This window comes from Enhydra lutris, unplaced genomic scaffold, assembly GCF_002288905.1.
Source record: "Enhydra lutris kenyoni isolate GAN:26980312 unplaced genomic scaffold, ASM228890v2 scaffoldscaffold35, whole genome shotgun sequence".
NCBI classification, from domain to species: domain Eukaryota; kingdom Metazoa; phylum Chordata; class Mammalia; order Carnivora; family Mustelidae; genus Enhydra; species Enhydra lutris.
In genome coordinates, this window is record NW_019154119.1 from 9,863,811 (window position 1) to 9,884,976 (window position 21,166).

The 21,166-nt window shown below is 36.9% G+C and overlaps 1 protein-coding gene across 2 annotated transcripts in view; it reads left to right on the forward strand.

Annotated features, from left to right (window-relative positions):
* The window catches only part of LOC111154051 (structural maintenance of chromosomes 6), a 75,186-nt gene that overhangs the window by 22,566 nt on the left and 31,454 nt on the right, over positions 1 to 21,166 (forward strand). For both annotated transcript variants that reach the window (XM_022513406.1, XM_022513407.1), the window contains exons 7-17: positions 1,591 to 1,671; positions 3,120 to 3,221; positions 7,320 to 7,439; positions 7,538 to 7,636; positions 10,643 to 10,789; positions 11,067 to 11,155; positions 11,333 to 11,497; positions 11,916 to 12,094; positions 13,237 to 13,441; positions 16,914 to 17,028; positions 18,237 to 18,397. In XM_022513406.1, coding sequence (XP_022369114.1) covers positions 1,591 to 1,671; positions 3,120 to 3,221; positions 7,320 to 7,439; positions 7,538 to 7,636; positions 10,643 to 10,789; positions 11,067 to 11,155; positions 11,333 to 11,497; positions 11,916 to 12,094; positions 13,237 to 13,441; positions 16,914 to 17,028; positions 18,237 to 18,397 — 1,463 coding nt within the window. The remainder of the gene's footprint in view (positions 1 to 1,590; positions 1,672 to 3,119; positions 3,222 to 7,319; positions 7,440 to 7,537; positions 7,637 to 10,642; positions 10,790 to 11,066; positions 11,156 to 11,332; positions 11,498 to 11,915; positions 12,095 to 13,236; positions 13,442 to 16,913; positions 17,029 to 18,236; positions 18,398 to 21,166) is intronic.

Genomic DNA, 21,166 nt, shown 5'->3' on the forward strand with positions numbered 1-21,166 from the left:
GAGATCATGACCTGAGCTGAAGGCAGAGGCTCAACCCACTGAGCCACCCAGGCGCCCCTGTGCTTCCCCTTCTTATCCTTTCTCTGAAGTTTACCTGTTTGTGCTTGCCTTTTGCTTGCTCTAGTCTTAACAGGTAAAGCTGCAAGATTCTTACATAATCCCTAGACTATTAGGAACTAGGAACCCCATTTCAGGAACAATCAGAAAGATGTAGATAAAAGAATATAAATTTTGGTGAAGCTACTAATTCAAAGTTGGTTAAAATCTCTGTCGGTAAAGCTAGTGCATTAGGCCTTATTTTTAAGAAGTCAGACGGAATGTGAAATTAAGATACAGCAAAAACACGTGGCAGTCTGGTCTACCTATATAATGATAATAATAAAGTAACGTAGAGGTTTCTTTATCACCCTATAAATGTTTTTGTTATCTTAGAAGAGGACACCCAAAATTTTACTTAAAAAGTATTTGTGCTACTGAAGCGAGCACAAAATTTTATTTAAAAGGGACGATTTTAAACCATTGTTATGCTAACAAAGTACATTTAGCATCTTACAGATGGCAAAATGAAGACGTTTAAATTTTTTTATTTAGGGGCACTGGATGGCTCAGTAGTTAAATATCTGCCTTCATTTTGGGTCGTGATTTCAAGGTACTGGGATCAAACCCCACATTGGGCTCCCTGCTCAGTAGGGAGTCTGCTTTTCCCACTCCCTCCGCCTCTCCCGCCCCACACCCCGCTCATGCTCTCTGTCCCTCAAATATATAAAACCTGAAAAAAAAAATAATTTTTTTTTCATTTTTACTGGTCCTACATATTCTGTAACTTGCAAATGGGATTATTTTCTAATACACAAATTACTTTCTTACTAATACTAAAGATACCAATGAGTAATGATCTTGAATCTTTCTGAAACAAGTTTCATATATATATGTTTTAAACTTTCTCCCCTGTGCTTTGGTTGGTTACTGTACCTGACCGTTATATGACTATACTTCAGCTTGTTAGTTATAGGTAGTGCAGTTCAAGCAATGGCTTATTTAAAGTGATTCCTTCCCCAAAAGGTAGAAATGACTTCAGCATATCTGTTTGTTTTATAATCATGAAGAAATAATAACAAATGGAAAATCTAAAGAACTGCTTTAAGAAAAATAAACACTATTTGGCATCATAATTCTGATTAGAAATTAGTTGGACTTTCTATATTCAGTTGGAGAAACTGACTTGCCCAGGGCTACATAGGGCCATGAAACACAAAAACCCAAGGCAGCTGAGGGCTTTACTCACTGTTGTCTGATTACTAACCAGTAGCATAGGAGTGAAATTCTATAAAACAGGTAAAAGAATATGCCTGTGCCCTCACTGAGTGGCAGAATAATTTTGTATATGGTATTTATTTTAGTATCATGAAGTAATGAAACATTTTCTTCACATTAAGAAGTTCTAATATTTTTCTTTGTATATTTACCTAAATACTCTAACCTTAGCCTTCTTGATGACACCGTTGGTGAATTGTATGCTGTATTTCAGTTCATTTATTTTTAAGGTATTAAAATGAAATATTCAAAAATAACCTCTCTTGTTTGTTTCAGGTGGACAATCCTGTTTCTGTTTTAACACAAGAGATGAGCAAGCAGTTCTTGCAGTCTAAAAATGAGGGAGACAAATACAAAGTAAGGACTGCCAAAGGAGATAGGAATTTATCAAAAAGAATACATTTATAGATAAGCCATATATACCGAACGTAACTCTTGCTCACATAATAAATATTGAGTTGGGTTTTTAAAGCCGCCTGTTTACAGTAATACTGTAGAACTAATTTAGGGAAGGTCTAAATATGATGGAAGTATAATTTTTTTGGTAAATTCTTGTTTTCACTTTTTGACTTTTAATTCTGAGAGAGATGGATTATTCTTTCTTTTAAGTTATTATTTTTTTTTTATTATGTTATGTTAGTCACCACACAGTACATCGTTAGTTTTTGATGTGGTGTTCCATGATTCGTTATCTGCGTATGACACCCACGGCTCCATGCAATCTGTGCCCTCCTTAATACCCATCACTAGGCTCACCCAACTTTCCTGGAGTCCATAATCTCTCATGATTTGCCTCCCACTCCAATTTCTCCCCCTTCATTTTTCCCTTCCTTCTCCTAATGTCCTCCATGCTATTCCTTATGTTCCACAAATAAGTGAAACCATATGATAACTGATTTTCTCTGACTTATTTCACATTACTTCAGCATTTCTCCAGTCCCATCCGTGTTGATGCAAAAGTTGGGTATTCATCCTTTCTGATGACTGAGTAATATTCCTTTGTGTATATGGACCACATCTTCTTTATCCATTCATCTGTTGAAGGGCATCTTGGCTCTTTCCATGTTTTGGCTTTTGTGGACATTGCTGCTATGAACACTGGGGTGTACGTGGCCCTTCTTTTCACTACATCTGTATCTTTGGGGTAAATACCCAGTAGTGCAATTGCTGGGTTATAGGGTCTGTTTTTAGTTTTTTAAGGAACCTCCTCACTGTATTCCAAAGTGGCTGCAGCAACTTGCATTCCCACCAACAGTGTAAGACGCTTCCCCTTTCTCCACAATTTCTCCAGCATTTCTTGTTTCTTGCCTTCTCGGTCTTTGCCAGAGAATGGGTTCTTTTAAAATTAATCTTTAAGGAAATTCAAGGGAATGATTGGCCATACATAATAACCTTTAAACTGTAAATTATTTAGAAAGCTTACAAAATATTTGACTACTACTTAGGCTATAACTTTTGAATGGGTTTCATTATTTCCTTTTCTAAAAATTCAAGATGTACCAAGATCAAGAATAGAGATGTTTTCTTTTTATTCATATTTGTTTAAAGAATGAAAGAATCAGTGACAATGAGTTTTCAAGATGGTATTATCTCTTACACCAGAAGTGTTTTCTTAACGTGGGTTTTTAGGAGCTATTGCAAACGAATGTATAGATATGAACAGAGTATATTAAGTAAATTTTGGGTGTGAAAACTTGAGTGTGTTTTTAATATATAATTGTTCAAATATTTTTGGAGACCAACAGATTTTTTTCAGTTCTGTGGAAATTTACAAACTCCTAATTGTGTTTTTCTTATTGATACAGTTTTTTATGAAAGCAACCCAACTTGAACAGATGAAAGAAGATTATTCATATATTATGGAAACAAAAGAAAGAACAAAGGAGCAGATAAATCAAGGAGAAGAGGTTTGTAAATACTTAATGCAAATAGTTTTGAGATCAGTCAAATTCCTGTAGTACTTATAAGTGGTACTGTATAATTGTATACCTGTCTGTAGGTGTGTATCTGTATAAAACTAATGACACTTTCATACACTCTATGAAATATAGGACATGTGGTTTTTATATTCAGGGTATTTATCAGCCTTTACTTTTTTGTTTTGGCATAATGGGTATGTACACGTTTTCCTCTGTTAGGCCATAAACTAGAGGACAGAGCAGTATTTTACATGCTTAAGCCTTGATATATGACTAGTTGGTATTACAGTAAAGTATCACTAATTCCCACTATAATATTTATATAAAATAATATATAATATAATATATTATATTATAATATAAATAATATAATATAAAACTATAATATTTCTTTCGAATGCAAAATAAGCACATGCCTCAAGCTGATAAAAAGCATAATATGCATTTGTCATCATCTGTGGTGGATAACTCTTTCCTCCCACTGGGGCACTGTTAACATTCACGGAGCACTGATAACTAGGTAGCACCTGTCACATCAGTACTCACCAGCTTGGAAGCTGTGTATACTTGTGGAATCTGAAATTACTCAAGCCAGTGTGACTTTCTTAAAATTGGTTTTACATCTGCTATATTTTCTTATTGTACTATCATCAGATTCCTGAAGATCCAACCTTCTCTATGCTAATCAAGGACCTCAAAATCATAAGGCTTACATTTCAGCTTTTTATCCTGTACATTGACTCTCACCAATTATTGTGATTCTGTATCTCATTCTTTAGTTACCTAATCAGTTTTCTAGAATCAGGGGAGCTTTCAGCTAGTTCCTAGCTTGTTCTTTTGACACAGAATTGTGCTAATGATTGACCCAGGTCAGCTTTATTTGGTGCTACAGTGACCCTTTTACTTTAGGTTTTCAGGATTGCATATTTAAAGTTAGGTCTGTGGGTGTATGAAAACTCTTAACAGCAAGGATGGGTATATTTCTTTTTATTCCTCACATTATCCCTTCAAACCCAGGGTAGTGGTAGTGTGCCAGGAGGCACACTATAAACTATAAACCACAGAATTAGTACAACACAATTTCTTGGTGTATTGGTGTTATTGGGAAGAGGAAATATTTGTATATTTTAAAAAATGATAGCATATGTTTTACTTATTATTTTAAAAATAATAAATCAGGACATTGAAAAAATGTATTTGCTTCAGACAGCTGGGGGTTGAACACCCACTTTCTCTATGGTATACTTTGTTATCAACTACTAAAGGTGTTTTGATTATGAAGTTTAAGAAGCGTTTCCCTATATCATGTAGCAGAATTCCTTATATATAATATGCCCATAATAAGAGCTTTTTTTCTAATTAATTAATGTCGTATATTCTCAAAATAAGCTCTGGACTTGAATATTTAAATCTGTAGGAAATAGTATGTGAAGGTTAGAGAGAAACTAGAAGGTGTTCAGTCAACAAAAACCAAGTTCCAGCACGTGCCTCCTGGCATTGTGTGTGGTCCATGGCCATATGACGGCAAATACATATCTGGGTTCTCGGGTCAGAAACCTAACTGTTCAGCAGGAAACATATAGTAAATACCAGTATGGTGGGCCCTACTAAAGGACTTGTGATTAGATTTGTACAAAAGCATTTAAGAAGGTATCAGCAGTGGGGGTAGAGACATGGGAGGGGTGTCATTGTTAAGGATGATATCCAGGGTGAGAACTGAAGGATGAACAATGCCAGGCAAGGGATGGAGAGAGTAAGGAAGGGTGTGGTTCCTGGGGGTAAGAGTGTGGCAGCATCTTGGGCAAGAGAGTATACGGTGCTTTCAGAAAGCTGAAAGATTTCCAGATTGGCCAGAGTGCACAAGGGTGAGAATGAAGAGGCCAAACTATAGAGGACCTTGTAAACCTAAGAGCTGTAAAACAAGTGAAATGGATGATTGACTAAATGAATATTTGTAATCTGCTGTGGAAGAGAGTGAATTGCTGTAAGGAAAGAACTAATGTAGAGAGATCAATAAAGAGTTATCATTGTCCATAGAGATAATGATGACGTAAGAGTAGTAGTAGCAGGTTAGTGGAGGGGAGTTTTGAAATGATTTGAGCAGATGTGATTGTGGGACAAGGAGGAGTGAAGTTGAGACAGAAGAGATATCAAGGGTGACTGAATGACCTCCAGGTGGATGACCTGAGCAGTAGGCTGTTGCTTAAGATAGGAATCTTGGAAAGAGGAGCCATTTTTTCTTTTCTTTCTTTTTAGAAAAATGAATTTCATTTTGAACACATTAGTTTTGAGGTGCTTACAAAACATCCAATTGGACATATGAGTGAGGAATTCAGAAGTCTGGCTTCTGAAATTTGAGACTCATTAATGTATTGTTGGTGTGCAAGCTGCAGGAATGACTTAGCTTGCTGAGGAGGAGAGGAAAGTGGGTCCAGGCCTGAGCCATGAAAAACACTCATGGAAGCCACAGAGGCCAAGAGAAGAGAATTTGAGAAGACAGTGGTCAGTGGCAAGCACCACAAGATTTGACAGATGCTCCCTGTATTTAGTGACATAATCTGCAGAGAGGCCTGTGACTAGAGAAGTTTCAGTAGTGGTGAAAACAGAAGCCAGATTTGTGGGGCTGAAAATATGAGGAAATGGAAGAGAGATAACTTTCAGAAAACTTAGAGGAGGAGAGGAGAAGGAGGTGCCCAAGCATGGGTAGTGGCGGTTTTGTTTGTAAATGGGAAAGATAAGTGAGTAAAGACTAAACATGATAACAGAAGGAAGTCAGTGAAGAGGTCCAAGTGGAAACAAAGATGAAAAGATAGGCATGAAAAATGAACTAATTCAGGCCTCCTGAGAAGGCAGAAGCTGGTGGTCGGATCCAAAATATGTAGGTAGGAAATGGGGGCTGGACTTCAGTGTCAGGAAGCCACCTCCTCCTGCTTTAGATTTGTAAATGAGGTTGGTGGAAGTTGGAGAGAGTTTCCTCCCATGGCCACTAAGTTCTCTGAAGTAGGAGGCAGTGAGAATGAGTGAGGAATTAGGGTGATGGGGGAGTATGAGGCTTGAAGAGAGTGATAATGGATTGAAATAATTCTGGAGAATTGGGAAAGTGACTGATAGGGACGTATTAGATACACAGTGTGAGGCCCTAGTTGAAGATCGTAAGTATGGATGAAGTGGGGAGGCCATCTACCCAGGTGTACAGAATCTAAACCACCTCAGAAGCTGTTTTAATGTCATTATATTTGACACGTGTTTGATGATTTATACTATTAATTTAATTTTTGGAGAGCATGTGTGTGCTTCCAAGCAAGCGGGGAAGGGGCAGAGGAATAGAGACAAAGAGAGAGAATCTTAAGCAGTCTCTACCCAGCACAGAGCCCAGGGAGATGGGGTGGCAGCAGCTCAGTCTCATGACCCTGAGATCATGACCTGAGCCAAAATCAAGAGCTGGAAATTTAACCCACTGAGCCACCCAGGTGCCCTGATGATTTTATTTATTAAGGAGAGCTTATATTTAAAAAAATTATAAATTGGGATGTCTGGCTCAATTGATTGGGTGTCCAACTCAATTTCAGCTCAGTCTTGGTCTCAAAGTTCTGAGTTTGGGCCCTATGTTGGGCTTCACACTAGATGTGGAGCCTATTTAAAAAGAAAGTAAATAAGTAAATAATTATAACTTATTTGGCTTTTAGAAATAAGTTTCTTATGAGTCTTCCATTATCTTTGGAGTGAGTACTGGGCATACTTTGACCAGAAGAACATACTAGTCTCTCTGTCGGATAAAGAGTTGAGAGAAATGGGAAACTGAGTTTTGTGATTTGTCTATACTCGTCTTAAACCTTTTATTCCTTTGATCTTCGTTTGAAGAGTATTTGGCCATTTTTATAATGCAGAAATTAAGAAAATAATTACACCTAATAAAAATATACCAAAGAACCAAAGGTACTTTTTATTTTTACCTTGAGGAAGTCATTCCCTTGTATATTGTTTTTAATACTTGTTAAGGGGGTGCATTCAAAAAATATGTAATTGTTAAAAAGTCTTGTCTTTTCAACGTTGATAAGAAACAAATCCTTTTTTTCTTTTTTAAAGCGACTAACTGAACTAAAACGCCAGTGTTTGGAGAAAGAAGAACGTTTTCAAAGTATTGCGGGTTTAAGTACAATGAAGACTAATTTAGAATACTTGAAACATGAAATGGCTTGGGCAGTGGTAATTTTTTCTCTATTATTCACTTACGCTTTTAATATGTAGAAAATATTTGGTTACAGTCACTCTTAGATGTGATTTACACTATAATTTCTTTTTAGGTCAATGAAATTGAAAAACAATTGAATGCTATCAGAGATAATATCAAAATTGGGGAAGATCGTGCTGCTAGACTTGACAGGAAGATGGAAGAACAGCAGGTAATTGTTTTTTTAATACAGATTTAGCAGGTTAAATCATATGAGATTACTGATATTAGACCATTTTAAAAGACCTACAAAAAGAGCAGTTTCAACCTATATATTTATCTGCTTGAATTTATTACTTAAATGAAACTAACATAAACTTTTGCTCAAGTACTAAAGTGGCAACTCTTTTTTACTTATTTATTTTTTTTTACATTTAATTTTTTTATCTGGTGGGGGGTGGGGGTTGGGCAGCATAAGCAGGGGGAGGGCCAGAGGAAGAGGAAGCAAGAATCTCAAGTAAACTCTGAACTGAGCGTCAAGCCTAACACAGTCCATCTCACAGCCCCAAGATCATGACCTGAGCCAAATTCAAGAGGCAGATGCCCAACCAACTGAGCCACCCAGGTTCCCCAGCAACTCTTTTCTGAAAGGAGTATTGTGTTTGGACATGATTAGCTAGCTGAGCCAGGTGATAAAACACCCTAAACTCATGCATGTGGACAATGGTACTTCCTTATCAACCAGCGATGCTACAATATGAAGCTTTTACTCTTGTGTTCATTGGGCGTATCAACATATAAAAAGTCTTGAGGTGCTAGGATAATAGTCAATTAGAAAGCTAAGTATCATGAAGTTAACACTTCAAAACTAAGCACAGTGCCCAGAGACTGCTACCAGAAATTCGAGGGAACTAAAGTTTTAGGGCCCAGAACCATCAGAGGATTTCATGTAGGCGGAGCACGTGTGGGACAAGTGGTTAGGTCTGTTAAGGTTAATTTCAACCTGAGATTTAAGATCCCAGGGAGAAGCTATGCTATTTATATATGATTCAAGAGTCTTCCACTTGGGATAGAGGTAGAAGTTGGTTGGATGGTAAATAAAAGCAGTGATACTCTGTTAGGGCTGTCCACAGGGACCTTTTATCATATAGCCGATGCACTCTTCATATTCGCCTTTTCATTCTTTGTTTAACAGCTTTATTGAAATATAATTCATACACCATGTAATTCATCAGGTTAAAATTTGCACTTGAGTGGTCTTTTAGTATTTCACAAGGGTATGTAGCCCGCAGTGCAGAATTCCTTGCATTTTGTCATGCTAGAAGTAGAACTCGTAGGCTTTTCATTTTTATAGAAGCTCTACTTAACTCAGTGTGGCTGACTTAACCTGTTAGTATTTTGTTCTACTTAAGTGTTTTGGGCCCCCAAGCTTAGTTTATAATATAGAATGTAATGTTGCACACATTGCTTTTTTATAGTAAGCAGATGCATTTTCTTCCCTTTAAGTGTTGTTCATCCATCAAAAGTAAGAAATAAATATGTAAAAATAACAGAAATAGGCTGAATTTCTTATTCCCTCTTCAGGTAGCAAATGGAAGTTCAGCCCCACTCACTTTTTCTCACTTCAGCTTTTCATTTCTCTGAGAATATTCTGAAATTTTTTTTCCCACCAAATTTTTCTTATCCTCATTTCTTAACTGTCATAGAGGAGGATCTTAACTTATTTTTCTCTTTAGATAATCTCCAACCTAAAAATGGAATCTGGGGCACCTTCCTGGCTCAGTCAGTAGAGCATATGACTCTTGATTGTGGAGTTGTTAAGTTTGAGCCCCATGTCGGGTGTAAAGATTACTTCAAAATAAAATGTCTTTAAAAAAAGTAAAAAATTAAAAAGTAATTAAAGTGGAATCCAGTCTGAATTAAATGTAATAAATGTTCACGGTTTTTCAAATGAGAAAAGGAGGATCTTGAGGCTGGGTGATACTTCAGTTCTACAGGCCTTTGGCCCACTTAAGCATTTGGGCACTCTGTAGTAAATGGTAAATTTCTGGAGGGTAAGAACTGTCTTGTTTTATATTTCTATCTTCCTACCATGTCTTACATAAAACCTTTCCTGTAGTCTTTTGCATAGTAGTTGAGTACAGAATGACTATTTTTTTTTTTAATTTTATTTATTTGTCAGAGAGAGAGGGAGAGAGAGTGAGCACAGGCAGACAGAATGGCAGGCAGAGGCAGAGGGAGAAGCAGGCTCCCCGCCAAGCAAGGAGCCCGATGTGGGACTCGATCCCAGGACGCTGGGATCATGACCTGAGCCAAAGGCAGCTGCTTAACCAACTGAGCCATCCAGGCGTCCCAAGTACAGAATGACTATTAAGTGGAAGGGATATGAAGAAATAGTGTCCGCTACACTATCTGACTCTTTAAAAAGTTTGCTAATCCCTGATCCAGACAGTTCTCATATTTGTTTCTTCTAATCCATTCCTATTGTCAGTGCCCCGTTTTGGTTTCTGATTCATTTTGCTCTGGAATGTTACCTCTTTACTGATATTATTTCTTTTAATTTTCCCTCCACCCTGCATGTGCTTCCAAAATGACTTGACGTACAGATTTGGTCATGTCTTGTCTCCCTGTGGTCTGGAGGGTTAAGTTGTAAGCTGATTGTTAGGAAATTCTGGGCCCTTCCATGCTTTTGGCTCAGTTCCTACCACTACCCTCTCAGTTTAAGCTCCAAATATTTTCATTGCTGAAAATTGTATTAGTGCCTTTTTGCATGCTTTCCCATCTGCCTCTAACACCTTTCCCCAGCCTTTCTCCTGGTACATATGGATTAATCTTTCAAGTCTCATCTCTAATGCTACTTCTGCCTTGAAGGCATTCTTGACTTTTTCTGGCAGACCTCTGGATTCTTTCCCTGGGCTTCCACAATTATAGACATAGCCAACTTAAGCATTATTATATCCAAACTATGATCAATTTAAGCAGTCTGTTCTGCTAAATTTTGTCTGTCTCTGTTTGGTTGTGTTACCTGCAAACCATTGTTACTCTTTGTATCCCCAAAAGATAGCACATTTGTTGGATAACTAAATGTAGAATTAAAAATTGTATTTTAGTATTTTATGTCATTAAGTTTGCTTACCTGATATCTTGAGATTATTTAGAGTGAAACTAAGTTTAAAATTTTTTTTCTGTTTATTGAAGAAAAGTAGAAAAACACTCCAATGATATTATTTTCTTAAAGGTTAGACTTAATGAAGCAGAAAAAAAGTACAAAGATATTCAAGATAAACTGGAAGAGATTAGTCAAGAGACAAATGCAAGAGCACCAGAATGTATGGCGTTGAAAACAGATGTTACTGCTAAGAAAAGGGTCTATAATGAAGCTGAGGTGAGAGAAATTTTCCAGCCTGGAATATTAAATGCTGCATATCAAACACAAATACTGTTCATTTACTTTTAAAAGTAGAGTTATTGCAATTAAATAGAAATCTGTGCTGCTTTCAGACTTTAAAAAGTAATGGTTTCATATGGCCATTTATGTACTTTGTTTTAAAAATATATTTTTGCATATATTTAGCCTCCGATATGAAGATTTGGCAAAAGTGGATTTGAATGGGATTAATATATTTTTTTATCTTACCAAACTGTGTCTAATGTTTTGTCAGGTTTTATATAATCGTTCTCTAAACGAGTATAGAGCATTAATGAAAGATGATGAGCAGCTTTGCAAAAAAATTGAAGAACTAAAGAAAAGGTAAGATGGTTACTTTGCCATGTTCATCATTGCCTCATTTTGTAATACAGCCAAGTTGCAAAGTGGAATATTATATTTTCCTTATTATTTCTAAAGGAATTTTATCACATAGCTTTGTATTTTTTAAATGTTAAGTTTTTCACTTAACATTTTCCATTTTGGATTATTTATTGTTAGTACCGATCAATCTTTGGAACCTGAACGATTGGAAAGGCAAAAAAAAATATCTTGGTTAAAAGACAGAGTAAAGGCCTTGCAGGATCAAGAAAGCTCAATCAATCAAGAGATCGAACAGTTTCAGCAAGCCATAGAAAAGGACAAAGAAGAACGGATCAGAATTAAGTAAGTTTCAGTATCCTTAGGATGATTTTTTTCAGGGACTTAAAAATCAGATGGTTTGGTCTTTATATGAAGAGAAAAAACATGTTTTATTGTGATTGTTGTTTCTTGTATTGAATAAGATACAAGATTTTTTTTTTTTAAACCACTTTTCCTAGACTTTTCTAACACTTGTAGAGCTGGGCCATTTCTGGGATTTCTCGTCCTCATTCCCATGGCATCATTTCTTTTTTTGTGCTAAGTTTTAAGGACTTGAGATTATTTTTCTCTAGTAACACCATCATTTTCAAATAAAGAAATCTGACTTTACTCTTTAGGGTAGCTGAGTCATTCACTGATATGCAGGTGTTGGGGGGAGAGGCTGGATATTTCTGTGTAACTATATCTCATATCTCTTCTGTTTTTCACTTTTATTTTTTAGGGGAGAAGAATTAGATGTCAAGCATACACTGAGCTATAATCAGAGGCAACTGAAAGAATTAAAAGATAGTAAAACTGATCGACTGAAAAGATTTGGCCCTCATGTTCCAGCCCTTCTTGAAGCAATAGATGATGCCTATAGACGTGGGCTTTTTACATGTAAACCCGTGGGCCCTTTAGGTATTTGTCAGCATTTGGTCAGGGTAGAAGAAACATTAAAAATAAGGTTTTATTTTCAGAAAGGGTCTATTGAATCTAGTTTTAAAACTTATCAAAAAGGAACATAATTGTATGTGGATTTTAATTGTATATATTTTAGGATACAGGGATAAAAATCACTTTAAACTTTATAATTTCCCTTTTGCATTTTTAAAGCATAAGAACTTAGGAAAAAAAAAGCAAGAGAACTTAGGAAAAGGAAAAAAAAAAACTATTGAGTTGAATAATCTGATCTAATTTTTTTTCCTGAATGAATGAATAAACAAATGAACTAATTTGAAAATAATTGGTTAGTCAGAAAATCCAGTGGCAGTAATATAATCAGAAGGCCCCTCACCACCTGAGTTTTATGTAACCTTTATTAAATGACTTATCTTCTTAGTTTCTGTTTAGGTTGGACAACATTATTTCTAAGTCCTTTTTCAAGTATAAATCCTGGGTTTATTGAATTATCCCTATTATAGATGAGATTAAAAAATATATGTATCTGTTGAATTCTCCTGAGGAGTTATCTCTAATTGTGTAATATCCTTAAGTGAAAATGATGCTGTCAACATAAAAATGCTTTGTTGTTAAAGTATTGTCTTACTGTGTTAGTACAGCATTACACGCAGTATTAAGTATTATGGTAAAGTCTGTTCATATAAATGATATGTACCTCTATACCAGGATCTGTTTCAGTGGATGAGGCATTTCCTCATCCATTCCTGAAATACCAGTTCCTGGTATTTTCCTCATCCAAAAATACCAGTGTTATTCAGTTTTACAGAAAATAATAAAGAATCTGTAAACCTTTTGGTTTACTTTCCAAAGTGCCATTCGGAGGCTCGAGTAGTATACACTTGAACCGAAAAACCTCTGTCGGTTTACACTGGAGTTACTGGGGCAGTTCTTTTCGCAGGATTTGAAGGGTTTTCGCCCCAGTGTATCCAGTGGATATGTGGGGATCTCCCATATAGTTAACATAAGATCTGTAATGTCATTTAAGCTTCTTTATGTGAAAATATTTTGAAGTCATTTATGAACTGTTATAAGAAGATAGTAACATTAATATTTCAAAATAAGTATTTATGGGCTTTTTAATAATTTTCTCTTGCCTTTAGGAGCTTGCATTCATCTTCGTGACCCCGAACTTGCTTTGGCTATCGAATCTTGCTTGAAAGGACTTCTGCAGGCCTACTGTTGCCATAACCATGCCGATGAAAGAGTTCTTCAGGCCCTGATGGAAAGGTTTTATTCACGGGGGACCTCACGGCCACAGATAATAGTTTCTGAGTTTCGGAATGAGATGTATGATGTAAGACACAGGTGAGGCATTGGTAGCTAAATGCCATTTCTGGTTTGGTTAATCATGTCCAAAATCAGAAAGAATTAAGACATATTTACGTCAACCAAATCTGTAGTACTAATTGATGAAATTTCATCAAGCCACTTCTTTAACTTCAGTCTAGGCATTGGAGACACATAGATAAATAAGACATGCTCCCTGCCCTTGAACTCCTTAAACGAGGTCTATTAATGGGAGTCAGGAGAGGGGAAGAGATGTGGTGTGGCATAGAAGTTATACTGAGGGAAGTGATACAGACCACGGCAAATTAAGGGGTATGTGGGGTTGGGGTACTAAGGAAGAGCTTTGGCACTCAGCACTCACAGTTCAACTCTCAAGGTGCTTTGCAGATTCCATAAAGAGCTGTGGTGGTTTTCTTTGATAACCCCAACAAACCTTCTCAAGGGCACGGTATTTAAACTGGCCTCTTTGCTGACTGCTGATTGGCCGGTCACTTTACTTTGAAGTATAATACATATTTTCCAGTTTATTCTTCGTCAGCTTTGATCAGATTGGATCACAAACTGCAGATGTAGTTCAAATGAGAGAGTTTAATTATGTTCTACATTAGTGGGCAGATTGGCAAAGAAGGTAGAGAAAAGAGGACAAATGATCAGTCTTCTAACCTGATGAATTTGTCAAGTGACGGAGAAGGGTTAAGTGCCTTCTAAGCAAGAGAATTCTATGTGCAAGACGCATAGTGAGAAGGCATCATAAATTATTCTGCAAAACAATAGCGTTTGCTATTATTATTTATTATTAATTATAATTATTATTATAATTAATTAATTATAATTAATTATAATTATTATTATAGACAGGAATAATAATTATAATTATAATTAATTAATTATAATTAATTATAATTATTATTATTATTATAGACAGGAAGGGGCAGGTTAGAAGTGCTATTTAGAGGGCACCTGCGTGGCTCACCTGGTTGTGTGTCCGACTCATGATTTTGGCTCAGGTCATGATCTCAAGGTCATGAGATCAAGCCCCATCTGGGGCTCCACGCTCAGCAGGGACTCTGCTTGGGACCCTCTCCTCCTCTCTCTGCCCCTCATTCTGCTTGCGCATGTGCTCTCTCTCTCTCTCTCTCTCTCTCAAATAAATAAATAAATCCTTAAGAAAATAATAAAAATGAAAGCACTATTTAGGACAAAATCAATAGAACTTGTTACTTGAATGTAAGAGAATGTAGGAATTGAGGATGACTGCTAGGTCTCTGGCTGGAGCGACTACTGAGCAGGTATGCTCGTAACTGGTTTAGGAGAAGTATAAGGAAAAAGTGGATTTGTCAGAAGTGGATGAGTCCTGTTGTAGAATTGCCAATTTTGAACTTTTAGGCTAGAAATGAGGATTTGGTAGTTCAAGGTAAACTGTTTTCCCTGTCTGCCTGAAAATATGACCCCAACATTTCTGGCTCTGGTTCCTGATTTCTAAAACCTGATAAAAGTGACATTTCGGTTGTGCTGCCAGACAGCGTTGCTTATGGTAAAGATGTCCCCTGATGGGCTAGCGGCATCTAGAGTGAGAGACCTCTGAACAGCTGGTAGAAGGCCAGTATGCTGACTCGTAGGTTTCCCTGCGGGGACCTTGGAAACTCTCCCTGGGATATTGCTGGGAGAGACTGGCTCCTGTGAGGAGTATCCTCTCCACTGGCACTGGGCTTCGGGCACCGGGGACAGGGGTCCTGAACAGCTGCGGAGCCTGCTCCGTGACCCGCTGCACAGACTCCCATGAGTAGGCACGCCTGGCATGACCCTCCTGGCACGCCGTGTTTCCCTGTCTCCTGCTAGTGTGTCATTCCGTGGAGGGTTGCGGGGTGAGCTCCATTTGTGCAGCATGAGGTCACTGCTTGGAAATAGGGGAATCCGTGTGCTGAGGACGAGGGCCTCAGCCATTGGGTAGGTTTGGGAGAGTGAGAGAGGAAGCAGAGCCAACATCCGCTCAGCATTCAAACACCCATGGTGGCTGCGGGACTATTACCTTTTTAGTAAGTTTGAGGAGAGAATGTGTACTGTTGGACTAATACTCCATTTGGATTTGTTAGAGCGGGTGGTTCTTACAGAAGAACAGGGAAGCAGTTGAGAAAGTGCTGCTGGGAAAGTTCATTCATTCAGTGGCGGTGAGGCGTAGCTGGAGAGGGAGGACTGTGAGGCGTGGGAGCAGCTCTAGAGATCTGCCGGCTACAGGCAGAGAGCAGGTTGAACAGGTGCGGAAAGCCGGGAGGGCTGCGGTGGGCTCCTGGTGACAGCGGGAAGTCGGAGGTCCATGGCGCAGCTCCAGGGCATTCACCCTTCAGAGTAGTTTGCAATTACGCTGAAGTTCAAGTTGGCGGCGTAGTAGAGGAAGTCGGATGTTGACAGAATATTGACAGGTCGGGTACGTTTAATATTCTCTCAACTTCAGCTGCCTTTACAGATGTTTTGGAGGGGTGATTTTTGGTGAAGAACTTTATCGGTATATATTGTGATTCCAGCACTAAATTTTAAAATTGGGTATGTTATTTTAATGTGGAAAAGAGCAGGAAAACACCCTTGGAACATTTAGAATGAATCTGGTATATCAGGCTCACATTAGAGAACCTCAGCAGAGGAGCCTGGGGGAGTGCGTAGCTCCCCAGGAGATCTGGAAATAGTTTCCTTTCCTATTAAGATGGCTTTGTTTCCGGGGCACCTGGGTGGCTCAGTGGGTTAAAGCCTCTGCCTTCGGCTCAGGTCATGATCCCAGAGTCCTGGGATCGAGCCCCTGCATCGGGCTCTCTGCTCAGCAGGGAGCCTGCTTCCTCCCCTCTCTCTGCGTGCTTCTCTGCCTACTTGTGATCTCCGTCTGTCAAATAAAAAAAAAAAAAAAAAAGATGGCTTTGTTCCCTCTGAAGTACAGGCTGCCGAAGTGCTCAGCCTGCTAGCCACCCATAACCGTGTCTGCGTCTGTACGTCCTGTCCTGCTCTGCAGAAGAGATGCTATTTCTCTCAGAAGCTCTTTATTCTACATAGGCTCTGAATTGCATGCTTTCTTACCTGGTTTGTTGGACTGCTTTTTTTAATTATTTCACCTCTGTCCTGAACCTTAAACTTTCCTACTCCATTGACTTCTCTCCATTTTAAGCATCCTAGGCCAGTGGTTTGCCTCCCCCATCTTAAGAACAAACTCCTTTAAATTAGAGAATATTATTATCAATCTCATGGTTATTATGAGGATTCAATGAGCTGATATTATTTATAATATTCTTAGACTGCCTAGCACATAATATAAATGCTCACTATTTAAATAAAATTCACCTCTTACAGATGTTTTCAAATGTTATCAGTTATTTTCTGTTGTCTTATCTATAGTCACGCATTAAAAAGACAGATGTATAGAAAATTAAAGTTTGAATTAATTAATTAATTAATTAATTAAAATTGATATGTAATTTTTTAGTACTTACATATTTTTGTCTCCTAGAGCTGCTTATCATCCAGAGTTTCCAACAGTCCTGACAGCTTTAGAAATTGATAATGCAGTGGTTGCAAACAGCCTGATTGACATGAGAAGCATAGAGACAGTGCTTCTGATCAAAGTAAGATAAGATGCTTGCTCAACTTTGTATTACTTTTAAATTTCCAAAACTGAAGTTGGTTCTATAAATTCTGCTTCCCGTCTAGTCTATATTATGAAGTTGTTAATATGTTTTACCACTGTACTTTTACCTCATAGGAAGCTACAGAATAATACAGAACTGGTTTTTGCGTTTTCTGCCTGAGGGAACTCTTATATTTTTGGCTATTCCTCAGTACAAGTGTATTCACAAATACATATTATTTTGGTGAATGATGCTATAATTTTTTTGTTACTCATTCTTTCTTGATTGGCTGCCAAATCCATTTTTTATTTACCCTTATAGATAAGTGTATTATTATCCTAATTTTTAAACAAATACTCTACTTGATATTTTATGAGTTATTATCTTAAAACTTTAAATGTATTATAAAATAAATCAGTATTTACTTTTCATCTACTTATGTATTTTTATGAACTTGTTGGATTAGATCGTCATTGGCATAAATTTGTTGAGAAGGAACAAGAAAATTCAAAATAGATCTAATCAAAACAAACATAATAGAGTTTGTTTTTCTCATTAACGGAAACTGAGAAATAATGGTATCAGTAATTTAAATGTATATACAGTGCATGTGTTGCAAGGTCATATTGTAATTATTTGTGGTCTTTGCTCAGTCATATTTTAGAAGGATCCTTGAAAAGAAATAATGAAGTTCTCTTGTCTGTCCTCAGAGGTTGGCGAGGCCTCCATAAAGCCTGATGCCTATTTTACTTCTTTTAGGGCTTATTTCCAGGCTTTCCTCCACATAATTCAGTATCTTATCTTTTCTTGCCATTTGCTGTTCACTCACATCTTTCTTTTCAGGCTGTGAAAGTCATTTAGAAAAAGTAAGATTTGCATGAACTCTGGTCTAAAGTAAATATTTTCATGTGAAAATGTACTTAAAATTTTCACTCTAATTGAGAGCAGCATTAGAACTTAAATCTCTTTATCATAAAGCCTTGCTTACTTTGTTGTTCTAAAGGTTGTCAGTTTTAATTCGTTGAATTAATGAAAGTTGTTTTTGAAGTTCTTTTTTTAACCTCTGGAACTATTTTACTTAAGTTTAAATGTTTAAGTAAAAATACTTGAATCTTAAAATAATGATAGGTAACATTTTGAAATTGTGTATCAGGAGTGCTATGGCATAACTTAAAAAATGTCTTCCCCCCCCTCTATTTTTTTAGAATAATTCTGTAGCTCGTGCAGTAATGCAGTCTCAAAAACCACCCAAGAACTGTAGAGAAGCTTTTACTGCTGATGGTGATCAAGTCTTTGCAGGACGTTACTATTCGTCTGAAAATACAAGACCTAAATTCCTAAGCAAAGATGTGGATTCTGAGATAAGGTTAGTGTCAGTGTAGCATTGCTCTGGTATCCTGCTGCTTCCTGTAGGGTTTGGTTCCCTTTGTATTGCTCTATTGTAGTTCTTTCAGGGAAGGATTGTGAGTAATCGCTTTGGACTTAAAAAATCATTTAGCTGGATGTAGAATTCTGGGTTGATGGTTGTTTCCCATCATCACTTCGACAACAGTATTCTGTGCTAAGAGCACCAATTGTGTTTCCTTGACCAGCTGATCTACAAGGACATAGGAGCTGAACTCAGAACGTACGTCAGCTACACCACTATCCCGTCATTTAGTTTTGACTTCGCTCAGTGAGAGTACAAGTGTGCTGGTTTACATTCTGGCTCAAGTTCATATTCTGTCTCTGACTGTATTTTGAGTTGCACTGTTCTAAAAAGATCATTTGGCATAATTAGAACACATATCTAGGAAAAACAGAGCTGCCAGAGGAGACAAAGTGAGAAGTTGAACAAAAAACTAGTAAGTGTATTTAATGAGATTCACAAGCATTGCGGAAAGGATTTTTGGTACCAAAAAAACCATGATTTTCTAACCAAACAAATTCAGTTGACAGATTGATGAGTTGGAACTAAATTAGTGATCTCTGTAAGACCTTTAATAGAAGAACTCAGAACTTAAGTAAAATAAATATCTAAGAAAACTGAGTAAAAGTGAAAATATTCTAAATGACTTAGATATGTAGGAGAAATGAGAGTTTTGTTGATATATATCTCTTGTTTTCAAATAATATTAGTCATTTTTGTGTGACTTTGAGAGCAGCATGAAGAACAATAGCCATAATGGATATCAGAAAGTTTGGTAAAACTTCTTATTTAGCAACAGAAAAAAGTTGAATGACTAGCAACTTGGTGTCATGGCACAAAGCACACATTTTACGTTGACGCTGAGTCTTAGAGGATAGATGTATGAATATGCTGTATAAAAGTGACCTGTAAAGTGGTAGGTTTTCTCCATTGTGCCATGACATTTAAATCCAGTCTTCCTAATTCTTAACTGGGTAAGACTAACTTATATGGTATCCAAGCAGACATGAGTGCAAATGTATAAAAATATGGTCGTGTTACGCTATGTTGCTCACACGTTCCTTTGAACAAAAATTGCCTCGTGTATTTGTGTCCCGAGTCTTAAAAAAAGAAGTATGGCATTATTGGAAAAGATTGTAAATAAACCCCAATAGTGAGTTGGGGTCTCTGATTGCAACATTTAAGAAATAAACATTTCAAGTTGATACATGGCTTCATTTTTTAGCTAATAGTATTCATATTAATATGTAGGGGACACATCTTTTGTTTCAAAAGGCTGTTGAACACTGGTTTTTTAAAAAATTGTTTCCCACATTGATAAACTTTATTAATTGTGAATATGCTGTTCTGGGTATTATGTTAATTTAAGTCAGACAGAGAAAGACAAATACTGTATGATTTCAGTTACATGTGGAATTTAAAAAACAAAACAAATGAACAACTAAAACAGAAACCGACTCCTAGATAAGGAGAACAATCTGATGGTTGAACAGTCTCTCTCCAGAGGAGAGAGGGATGAGGGGATGGCTGAATGAGATGAAGGGGATTAAAAGGTACAGATTTCCAATTGGAAAATAAGTAAATCTTAGAAATATAATCTACAGCATAGGGAATATAATTAATATTAATGATTATTAATATTTTAACAACTTTGGTGACTGAAAGCTGCTAGATTTATTGTGATGGCTGCTTCATAATATATATAAATTTTGAATCACTGTCTTGTACACCTGAAACTAATGTAATATTATATGTAAACTGCACCTCAGTTAAAAAGAGAGAAAGAAAAAGGCTAATAACTAAAAAAGCCACATCTGAAAAAATATAGGAAGGAGATGAAGGCACTGAGAGAAATAAAATTTCTGGATTTTCAGCAAAAAATAAAAACAAATTTAAAAAAGTGAAAGAAAGAATACACCAAGTTTAATGGTATTTTAAATGACTTTCGTGTCATCTGTTTTGACCTGAACCAGTTGTGATAGTTGCCTGATACTTTGAAGTTTAGAAAAATTCACTAGTTTTTTTAAATGCAGAAAAGTACAAATCAGGAAACAAAAGTAGCTCATTATCCTGTTTTTCCATAGTCCTTGTTGACATTTAAAAAAATAATTAAAAGGAATATATGCATATGGCGAGAAAGTTCGAACAGTGTAGGAAAGTATACGGAATGAACTGTTCTCATCACTTTGTTACAGTTGTTGTTAAAGATTTCACTTATTTGAGAGAGACGGATAGTGAGAGAGAGCATAGGCAGGGAGGAGACGGAGAAGCAGGCTCCCCCTGAACGGGAGCCCTAGGCAGGTCTCCATCCCAAGACCCTGGGATCATGATCTGAGCCACCCAAGCAGATTATGAGCGGTATCAATACGCTGCTTCTCCGGTTCCCTGTTGATGGACGTAGGAGTTGTTCACCGTTTCCTCTTACAACAGTGCTGCAGTGAGAACACACATACATGCATCTCAGCATAGTTTTAGAAGTGTGCAGATCTTACGTTCTTAATAGTGGAATTATCCCAGTGTGGTTTCCCATGATGAAAGTACACAGAAGGTGCGAGAAAAATGTCTAAGGTAGCTCTCAGAGTAATTTCAGTGCAGTTACCGCTTACATACAATATCAGAAAAAAAAAGTTTACCTGTGGATTTTTGAATTGTTAAACTACTGTAACATATTTAATGTAATTTTCCAAAGTGTGTTTTTCAAATTTATTCTTGCATTTGTTCTATAAA